Below are 10,336 nucleotides of genomic sequence, written 5' to 3'. Positions count from 1 at the left end.
GCGGGCACACGGGCACACGCAGGCACACGCAGGGCACATGTGGGGCACATGTGGGGCACACATGGGACACAGGGAATGCACAGGGCATGTGCAAGGCATATGCGGGGCACACATGAGGCACAGGGCGCACAGAGGGCACACGCAGTGCACAGCACAGCGCACACACGGGGCACACACAGGGAGCACAGGACACGCAGTGCACACAGCACACGCGGGGCACACGCAGCACACGTGGGGCACACGGAGTACACGGTACACAGCACACCTTGCACACGCGGGGAACACGCAGCACACGCAGGCACACGCAGGGCACAGTGCACATGCAGCACACGGGCACACATGTAGCACACAGAGCACACGCGGGCACACATGTAGCACACACACACAGCACACGCGGGCACACACAGCACACACACAGAGCACACACGGGCACACATGTAGCACACACACACAGCACACGCGGGCACACACAGCACACACACACAGCACACGCGGGCACACGCAGCGGCCCGGGCGCCGGCACCCCTGCGGGCTGCCCAGGCCCGGCCGCCCCGGGTGCAGGCCCAGCCCCGTGGGGCAGCTCGGTGCCCGGCCGGGGGTCGGCGGCGGCGGCGGTGGCGGTGGCAGCGGGCCGGGGGCGCGGGGCGGCAGCGGCGGCGGCGGGGCGGAAAGTGCGTCTGCCAATGCTCAGGCTGCGGCGGGAGGCCGAGCCGGGGCGGGCCGAGCGGGGCGGGCGGCCATGGGGCTGCTCAACTTCACCCGCGACCCGCTGCCGGAGGCCGTCAGCGCCGACATGCACAACCTGAACCAGCTCAGCGCCGAGGTGCGGGGCCGGGGGGGCCGGGGGGGCCGGGGGAGCGGCGGGGGCCCGCGGCCGCGGCGCGGGGAGGAGCAGGCCGGAGCGGCCGCCGCCGAGCTGCCCCAGGCCGCAGCGGGCGCGGGATCCGGGGCGGACCCAGACTGCGCCCCGGGACGGCCCCGGTACCGGTACCAGCGGTGCCCGGGGGCCTAGCAGGCCCTGGGACAGCCCCGGTACTGGTGACGGTGGTGCCCCGTGGCCTGGCAGGCCCCACATCCTGGTACAGCCCCGGTACCAGTACCGGCGGTGCCCAGGGGCCTGGCAGGCGCTGCACCCCTATATGGCCCCGGTACTGGTACCAGCGGTGCCCCACGGCCTGGCAGGCCACGCGCCCCGGCACAGCCTGGTACCGGTACCAGCAGTGCCCGGGGGCCTAGCAGGCCTCGTGCCCTGGGACAGCCCCGGTACTGGTACCGGCAGTGCCGCAGGGCCTGGCAGGCCCCATGCCTTGGTGCGGCCCCGGTACTGGCACCAGCGGTGCCCCATGGCCTAGCAGGCCCCATGCCCCGGTACGGCCCTAGTACCAGTACTGGTGGTGCCCCATGGCCTGGCAGGCCCTGCGTCCTGGTACGGCCCCGGTACTGGTACCGGCAGTGCCCGGGGGCTTGGCAGGCCCCGCAGCCCGGTACGGCCCCGGTACTGGTACCAGCGGTGCCCGGGGGCCTGGCAGGCCCTGGTGCCGGGGACCCCCCCAGGTCTCAGCCTGCAGCAGGAGCAAACAGCGGCTCCTCTTGTTTGAGCTCATCTTTGCTTCGAGGTATTTGCCCTGTGCCCACATGCTGCCCGCGCACGGATCCAGGCCCTGGGACGTGCCACAGCCCCGCCGGCTCGCACGGCACGGCACGGCACGGCACGGCGGGGAAAGCCCCCGCGCACTTTGGGAACTGCCTTTTCGGGCTACGGGCGCTGAGCAAGGCGTGTAGGGGATGGAGATGCTCGTGTCTCTCACCCTTTAAGTGAGAGGTTCCCACCGCACGCCGCTTTGCTCTGCACAGCGTTTGGGTTGGCACCGGCACGCGCGTGGGTGCAGAACAAGCCTCCCTCTCGTCCGCAGTCAGTGCTCGCGGGCTCGGTGCGCACGTGCCCTCGTAGCCAGCCCGCCACCGTGTGCCACCTCCTCTCAGAGGCTGATTCCGCTCACGCTGCCGTTAGTGGAAGACGTGCAGATTTTTCGCCTGAGCTTGCTTGAACCATGGGTTACATCAGACCCACGTTCACCAGACCCGTGGGTGCAGCAAACCCCAGTGTCACCTTCGTCACAGAGTGCGGCTACAGCCGACTGCAGTCAGATGACCTGGTGCAAGGCCAGCTACGAGCGCAGGATGGGACTCACGGGCAGCATCACCCCAGGGAGCCCCGCGGTCGTGGCCTGCACGGGCCAGCGGCTTTAACCAGTTCTTCTCCCTCCCCAGGCTAGCTGGGTTACTCCGTGGGTTTATGAAACACAACAGTAGGCGTTCCCATCGTCTCCCATTAGGCAGGTTTGGGGACCAGGCAGCACAGAGCAGCAGCTCCCAGTTAGCTGCATTGAGGTGCGTTACCACTGCCATTTTGCGGTGGCGATGGGGACTGGCGGGGGCTGAGCAACGTACCCTGCCGATGCCCAGCTCCGTAACGCTGTCCTGTTCCTTCACAGCAATTCTCGGCGCTGACCGAAGTGCTCTTCCGCTTTCTGACGGAGCCCAAGGAGGTAAGGCACGCGCAGAGCACCCGGACGCGGTTCACTGCAGCGCTCCGGTGAGACACAGGCAGAAATGAGATTATATTCCTGCTTTTTCTCTTGGTCAGGTGGAAAGGTTTCTGACCCAGCTCTCAGACTTTGCTACCATGAATAAAATCAGCTTAGGCCCTCTGAAAAACATCGTCAAAAGTATTCTTCTGGTACCGAACGGTAAGTAATATGTGTGCATGTACTACCCTGCGACCAAACTGTTGTGCCCATTCCTGCACGCTGCTGAAGTCCATATGTCTTCAGAAATACGGTGCATTTGATTTGCACAATAAGCATTAATGGTAGCTAATAAATGACTTAGTATTTAAGAATCAAAAATGAATTGGCAAAAATCCCAAAATCGCTTTCCTGTTGAAGTATCCCTTTTATTGAGTCAGACTTTGTCTTCTTTAGAGAACCTGCACACAGGTTTCACAGCTTTAACTAAACTGACTTAAATATCTGTTTATTAAAGGCATGCACAACATTGTGTCACAGTAACAGAGATTGATCTAACCTATAAATCCACATTTTGTTACACCAGTTCAAACTTATGTTGGCACTAACTATTTGTGGGAGTTAGCATCTAAGTGACCCAGTACCGTAATTCCCACAAGAACAAAGTGCTGCTTGAGACAGAGGAGACAGTATTCACACCTCTCTAGAGCAGGCTGGAAACCAGCATAGTGCCAGGTCACGTAAATGAGACATCTGTCCTTGAAGCCTTGCTTTAGAAAAACACTTAGGTGTCCTGCAATTTCTCATTCATAAATAGCGAGGCGGGGGGGGGGGATTCGCTTTGAACGCCCCGGCCTGGCTCTGGCACTGTGTGAGGTTACTGTGATGGCAGGGCTGCCGGTTGACAGCATAATGCGCCAACCACCTCCGCTGCGAGTTCGTCCCATCGATCCTGCCCGTTATTCACAGTCTTCTTACCAGTACCCTTCCGGCCTGCGTTTCCCATAGCTCTCCACGCAGCCACGCACAACTTTTTTCAGGTCTCAACTTTCATTCTACTACTTGGGGCCATTCCTCTGTCCAGGAGAAGCTCTGAATAGTTCCCTTTCCTACAACTGCCCGGTAGGCATTTAATCTGGAATCGGCATTTCCCCCTTCCCGCCTCTGGAGCAGGCACACGTCGTCTCGCCCCATAGTCCCTGTTTATGTGCACTCGCTCCAGTCCGTCTGTAACTCCTGGTTAGCCCTGGGATGCTGTGGACACACCAGAACGCATCACAGCGGATAACTCTGCCTACGTGCCGCACGGCTGCAAAGCCACGCGGGGCCGGCGGCCCCTGAATTTACGAGATTCCTGCTCCTGCCTTTGGAGAGCAGATCCCGCCCCAGAACAAAGGAGGCAGGCGCAGCGGGGGAAGCCTCACCGCACATGTTCCCACCCATAATCCAAAACACAGCAGGTAGGTCAAATTAGTAGCCTGCCAGCCTTAACGGTTTTGCTTTAACAAGCAAAGCTTCTCTAGGAGCAGGAGCCGTAACTTCAAAACAAGGCTGCTGCTGCTGTCGCCATGGATACCTGCAATGAAATCTCTCTCTCTCAGGCACTTAAACGTGGGCCTGACTTTTAAAGCACTGGCATCTGCAACGATACCAGCAGATGCAATCGTATTTCCTATTTGGGTGAACTGCGGTTTGTTTCAAAACACAGTCCAAGAACAGAGTCCTCCTATTGCAGTGTCTCCATCTCTCCATTTATTTGACTCAGTAAAGACTGTTTTGACGCGGGAAAAACTGATTTTTCTCCTTTGCGTTGTTTATTCAGGTGCCCTGAAGAGGAATCTGTCTTCCGAACAAGTCCGGGCAGATTTTATCGCTCTAGGTAGGTCACCTGACTTTCACTAAATAAAAGCTAATTAATATTTATCATTTAGTAATCTCATGTGGTTTCTCCCACAGGACTCAGTGAAGAGAAAGCCAGTTATTTTGCAGAACAGGTATTAATATTTTTTTGTTTCTAAATTAACAAAATAACAGTCTTGGAGTGGGAGCTTATAAAACCTCAATGTGATAAGGAGGTGTACCAGCACCTTGGGCGATTGCTTCAAAACCAGCTCAGGCTCCTGAACTGAAGATCCTAGGATGACTGATAAGAAACACTTTGTCTAACGATACCTCTGGTTCGGAGTGGCCTGTACCGCACAGGTTTACTGACTCCTGTAATTCTGCGTAGCTTTCTTTTGATTGCTTTTCTCCTTCGCATGCTTCGAGGCCAGGGATTATGCAGTTACATGAACACATGACTTTTTGCACAGATATTGTGATACTGAACCAGTGATAAAACAAACAAACGAACCAAAACGTTTGATTTCCAGAAGCGACAAGGCAGATGGAGGTCCTAGCAGGACTCAAGCATCTTTGAGCGTCCTCCTGTCTGCATTAGCTTGTCCCTTTACACACATCCACTTTGCGCTTTACCCTGATTCTGCCTGGCTTCGGGTTTATGCTGAAACGCCAAGTGACCTAAGTGGAGGCCGTTCTCAGCGGATCGCTCTGTGTCTGTTGCTCTTGCAGTGGAAGCTGAATTCCCCCGCTCTAACGCGCCTGGCTGTTGGTCAGACACTGATGATTAACCAGCTGATAGACATGGAGTGGAAGTTTGGAGGTAACAGAGCTAAAACACACACTGAGTGGGGTGGGAGGCCTGCAGAACGCAGGGACCGAGACGCAACAGCAGCTCTCGGCCGCAAGAACTTTTTATTTCACAGTTTAGGTAACGGGTTATCTCCCTTCTCCTCTTTCTGCCTCACAGTGACTGCCGGGAGCAGTGAACTGGAAAAAGTGGGAAGTATCTTCTTACAGGTAAATCTCCCACATCAGAGAGTTCAGGTTCTAGTGCAGTTAAGGCCCAGTCTGAGACCAGGCGTGTGGGAAGCACTGGCTCGAGAGGGGACAGAAGAAAGCCAGGTTCACAGGACCAGGCCCCACGACGGTGCACGTTCTCGCGCCTTCCCTGTGCCGCTGCCAACAGAAAGCAGGCACGCTGCTATTCGTTTCTTTTCTGAAGACGTCGTGTATCTCAGAAGCGCAGCCCACTCCGAGAAGCTGTGCAGAAAGCTCAGTCTAGCAAAGGTCACGCGATCTCGGGGCGGGGGGGACGATCGTTGCTGAGGAGCTCCAGAGACCCCTCAATGCCTGAGGAATCTATTCCTACAGTGACGTTCCCCGAAAAGCCTGTCAGTCAGAAATGCATACGCCTTACAGCAGTCGACGCTGTCTAAAACTCAGGGCAGAGTGTCTTTTCACGATGCTTGGAACCAGGCCTATCTTAATTAAAACATCTCTGCTTTTTCTCCCCCCAAGCTGAAGCTGGTGATCAAAAAAGGGAGTCAAATGGAAAATGTGTACATAGGTAAGTTACCTGTTCTAGAAGAGAAGCAAATACTTAAATACGTGAAAGCTGAGTTGCACCTCAGAAAGACCGCGGCATTAGTGGCGACGGAGGAGCTTTGGGAGCAGACCTGGCAGGGTCACTGCGAGAGCATCGCTGGGTGGATGCTGGCGGCTCGTCCAGCCCCGGCCTCTCCCCGCCGCCGTCACTCCGGGAAATGTTTAGGAATGCTAATTTGGGAGCAGTCTTTGCATCTTTGAACAAGTAAATGTAGATATGCCAGGGAACTGTCAAAAGCAGTCAGAAAGTAGCGTGGCAGAAGAAGAAAGTAAACAAAAATAATATGCCAAAGTGTCAGTCCCTGTTATGAAAATCCTAGCCTGGGATCCCCGTGCGGTCCAGCTAGCGCAAAGACAGCTGCCGAGAGTCAGAATATCTAATCCAGCTTAGTTTAGGTGAATGTAAGTTGTTCTGCAACAGCACCAGAATGGCTTTTCCGGTGTTGGAAGCATAACCTGAAATCTAAGATTTTATGCCTCTATTTTCTAGAGTTAACTTTGCCCCAGTTCTACAGCTTTTTGCATGAGATGGAACGGGTCAAAACCAGCCTGGAAAGCTTCAGCTGAAGCTGCATGGGCCAGAACAGACATCTCTCCAGGATGTTTAATTGCTCTCAGGGGCCTGCAGATCTGCGCCTTCCTAGCTGCCTCCAACAACCTGGTAAAAGAAGACAACACTGTAGCAAGCAGTGGTGTGAAGACCCAGAAGGACTCATCAGTCCTTTAGAACCTGAAACTTCCACAACTGTTTTGAAGCAGCTACAGGTCCATTCACCTCTTTTTTATACTATTGTGAGAAATTATTGTCAGAGGTATAGGGATGCTTGTGTTGAAATAGCAAAGAAATAAACCCATTCATGTCCTGCTCCATTCGTATCAGAGTCTGATTTTTTGAGAGAGAGGAACGCAAGCAAAGTATTGTTTTCACACTTGGAAGGATCAAGCAAACAGGACAGAGAAGTGAGGAGAGCTCCTAACCTGATGAATCACTTCACGTTCATTTCCAAGCCTCTCACTCCGCTTGTCCTGAGAAATGGACTGATTGCATCTGTCCCAAGCATGCCTCCGTATGGAAAAGTATCTAAGTGGCAGTTGATTTTAAATCTTAAACAATCAAGCATCTGCCTCTGTGCAAGGGGGAAAAACCATCTCAGGGGGGTGACTAGACAAATGTTGGGCGTGCTGGGCTCTAGCGAACACCTCTTTAATCTGCAGTTTGTGTGAAATAACACAGTTAGATGCAGCCCATTTCCTTGCCCGAGCCCCCGGAGCACCATCAGCTTGGCTACTCGGTTGTCTAATGGCAGGACGAGCTCTTCGCTGGGAAGCAGAGGGCTGCCCCGACCTGGCCACAGGGACAGCGAGAAGAAGATGCCACGTTCACCGAGGTCCCTCCTGTGCCTGGGCTGTCTAATCGTCCAGCGTTATCGTTCCTAACACCTTTCGGCAGCCCGAGTTCGGTGTAAGCTGCTCCCACAGCGCTGAGCCGAGAGCGGTTCCCCTTACAGCGCGTGCTCTTTCCACCGCTGGCACTTCCCGAGGCGCTGGCACGTCCCTGGTGAATTCGGCAGCCACAGCAGACGTGAGGGACTGCAGCACCGGGAGAGGGGCCGGTAAGATGCTTTCAGGTAGTTTCCAGCCTACATCCGAGGTGATTCCCCGACTGTGGCACGCTGCAAGTCTGCTGCGACACAGCACCACAGCTCCCTCTGCCCGGGCTGGTCCCAGTTTCGGCCGTGCACGGTGACGGCTGCAGAGCTCCCTGCAGCCCCCGCTTTAACCGCACGTTTCCAGCTTACAGACAACTTCGCATTTTTCTGCATTGCATTGCACGCAACTCTGCACGAGTAACCAGAACCTGTAAAAAACACAGGCTGTGCTGTGTGTTTGGAAAACAGCATGGGGAGTGCTGCTGGCAAACCCAGGGACAATGTTTGCATATTTGTTTTCCCACGTATCGGTCCATTCACAAGCTTTGTCACATGATTATGGTAAATTAAAAAAAAAACCCCCATCTATTGAAATATTGTCCTGCAAAAATATTCCCTCTCCTTTCGGGTAGCTGCAAAAGCTATTTTGGGAAGGAAGAGAGGCTCTGAAGGGCTGTTTTCTCGAGACAAAAGGAATTTCCTCGCTTAACGTTTTCTGCTGCCTGTTCCTATCATTTCTCCCAGCCCCCCGGTGCCAGGGCAGCATCGCTCAACCGCATCCAGTTACGGGGGAGCTGGGCTGCGGCGGTGCCGCTCTTGGGCGCTGCCGCCCCGGCCTCCTGCTCCGGCGCGGGATGCTCGGGATGGGGCCGGCAGGAAGGCGGCAGGCTGCCGGCCGCCCCCCCGCAGCGCCGCGGCCGGGGCCGCTCCGGGGCTGTTCCCTGGGGTTTCCGGGCCGGCGGCCCCCCACCAGCGGCTTTTCCGGCCGCGCGCAGCCAGCCGAGCGCTAATCTCGGCGGGACAGCGGGCGCGGGGGGAAGCCGGGGCCCTCGCAGCGCTGGGCCAGGCCAACCGTACGCCCACCGCGGTTTGGGCTCCCCGCGGGCTTTCGCGGCCCGTTTCCGCCGGGGGCAGCTGTGCCCCGACCCCCCCCTCCCTGGCGCCTGCCCCAGCCCCAGCTGAGCCCCGGGGCCCCTCGATAACCCGCTGGGCTCTCACGGGGGGAGCCCGCTGCCGGGACGTCCCGGGGCACGGCTGCGCCCCGCCATGCCGAACGGCCGGCTCGGGGCTGGTTTCACCCAGGACGCGCTGGCTGAGCGCATCCCAGGCCGTGATGCTGCGGGATGCAGCTCTGCAGCACCGGGGGGGGGGATAGGGATGCAGGCAATGGCCGAGCGCATCCCAGGCCGTGATGCTGCGGGATGCAGCTCTGCAGCACCGGGGGGGGGGCAGGTAGGGATGCAGGCAATGGCTGAGCGCATCCCAGGCCGTGATGCTGCAGGATGCAGCTCTGCAGCACCGAGGGGGGGGGGGGGATAGGGATGCAGGCAATGGCTGAGCGCATCCCAGGCCGCAGCACTGCGGGATGCAGCTCCACAGTGGGGGGAAGCGACGCTCCCAGCCCTGCTCGCCGCGCGCAGGCGAAGCGAGAGCTCGCCGCCCCCCACCAACGCGGCCCCGCTCGCCGCGGGGGAGCGAGCGCGCTGCAAAGCTTGAGCAGCCGTCAGAGATGCGTGGGCCGCCCCGGGAGGCTGGCAGGGCCCTCCCGTGCCGGGAGCGGGACAGCCCGGCTCCCCGGGAAGGAGGCTGCAGCCAGCTCCGGGACGGCTGCCCTGGGAGCCGCTGCCTCCGTTCCCGCGGGAGGGGAGGGACCGTGGCTGCAGGGCAGGGATGTCCCCAGCACGGCCGCTCTCCCGAAGCCTTGCCATCTCGCTGGGCGTTTCTTTGTCCGTGCACACAGGGAACAACCGGGACAGCTGAGCCGGGCTGTGGCTGTCCATCCGCAGCAGGGAGGGATGCTGGGCACAGGGAGCCCATCTGCCCCGCAGGCCAGGTGAATCCCACCCGCCTCTGACCAAAGCCCACTCCAGCTGTGCTCCTGAACGGATGAGTCTTTCCCTGCTTTTCCCATCCTCTAACGTGCAGAAATTGCCAGCGGTTCTGTGCAGACGTCGCCCGTCTCTGCACTGCAGTTGCCTCCCTCTGGGCCCAGCACCGTCACGGCCGCCTGGACCGTGCAGCACGTGCCCCGGCCCTGCAGTCCCGCGCGGCTCCCAGCCCACGCTGCAGCCGGACCTGGCACGGTGCGGCCTCGCCGGCCCAGCAACCGCCGCGACCATTTCCCAGCACTTCCCCGCGGCTCGCGCAGCTCCATTTTATAGGTCTGCTCTGTCCCAGGGGCATCGCGCGCTGCAGCGCAGCCGCTCACGAGGTTATCCCCGAGCACCGGCACCGCACGAGCACGCCGCGAGTTCGAGTTCGGCCACGGAGAGAGCGGAGGCAGGGTTAACCCTCGCGCTGCTGCTGGTCTCCCGGCACCGGAGGAACGGCTGCGAAACGGCTCCCTCGACCGCCCCCCGGGATCGCGCTGCGGCCGCTGGGTGAGGAGCCCCGAGCCGGCCCGGGCCTGGCACCACGGCATCCCCGGCCCGGGAAAGTGGCACCGGGACCCTGAGCTAGCGGTGGGGTCTGGGGGCCCCTCGGGGGGGGCGGGGGGAAGGCCCATCTCTTCCTCTGCACATTGCCATCACCACTCCTGAGCCCGGGCAAACTCACGACACCGCTGTGCCGGCCGGCTTCTGGGAACCCCGCAGGACTGCTCCTTGCCCCCACCCCTGGTGGGCAGCCCCGCAGCCTGCCACCGCCATCGCGTCCATCCCGCCGCCCCGGGACCGCGATCGGGTCCGTCCATCCCCCCGCCTGGTACCGCGC

At 59.1% G+C, this 10,336-nt stretch overlaps 1 protein-coding gene across 1 annotated transcript; it reads left to right on the top strand.

Annotated features, from left to right (window-relative positions):
- Positions 1 to 665: 665 nt before the first annotated feature.
- Positions 666 to 6,845, top strand: COMMD7 (COMM domain containing 7). The gene is made up of 9 exons (XM_064521721.1): positions 666 to 823; positions 2,496 to 2,549; positions 2,648 to 2,750; positions 4,351 to 4,407; positions 4,485 to 4,522; positions 5,100 to 5,190; positions 5,338 to 5,387; positions 5,889 to 5,937; positions 6,466 to 6,845. Exons 1-9 carry the CDS (start codon positions 740 to 742, stop codon positions 6,540 to 6,542), a joined length of 603 nt encoding a protein of 200 aa, XP_064377791.1. The 5' UTR covers positions 666 to 739; the 3' UTR covers positions 6,543 to 6,845.
- Positions 6,846 to 10,336: the final 3,491 nt, after the last annotated feature.

The sequence above is a fragment of the Dromaius novaehollandiae genome, chromosome 16 (assembly GCF_036370855.1).
Source record: "Dromaius novaehollandiae isolate bDroNov1 chromosome 16, bDroNov1.hap1, whole genome shotgun sequence".
NCBI lineage: Eukaryota > Metazoa > Chordata > Aves > Casuariiformes > Dromaiidae > Dromaius > Dromaius novaehollandiae.
The sequence above is the reverse complement of the archived record's forward strand: the minus strand, read 5'-3'. Positions and strand labels throughout refer to the sequence as shown.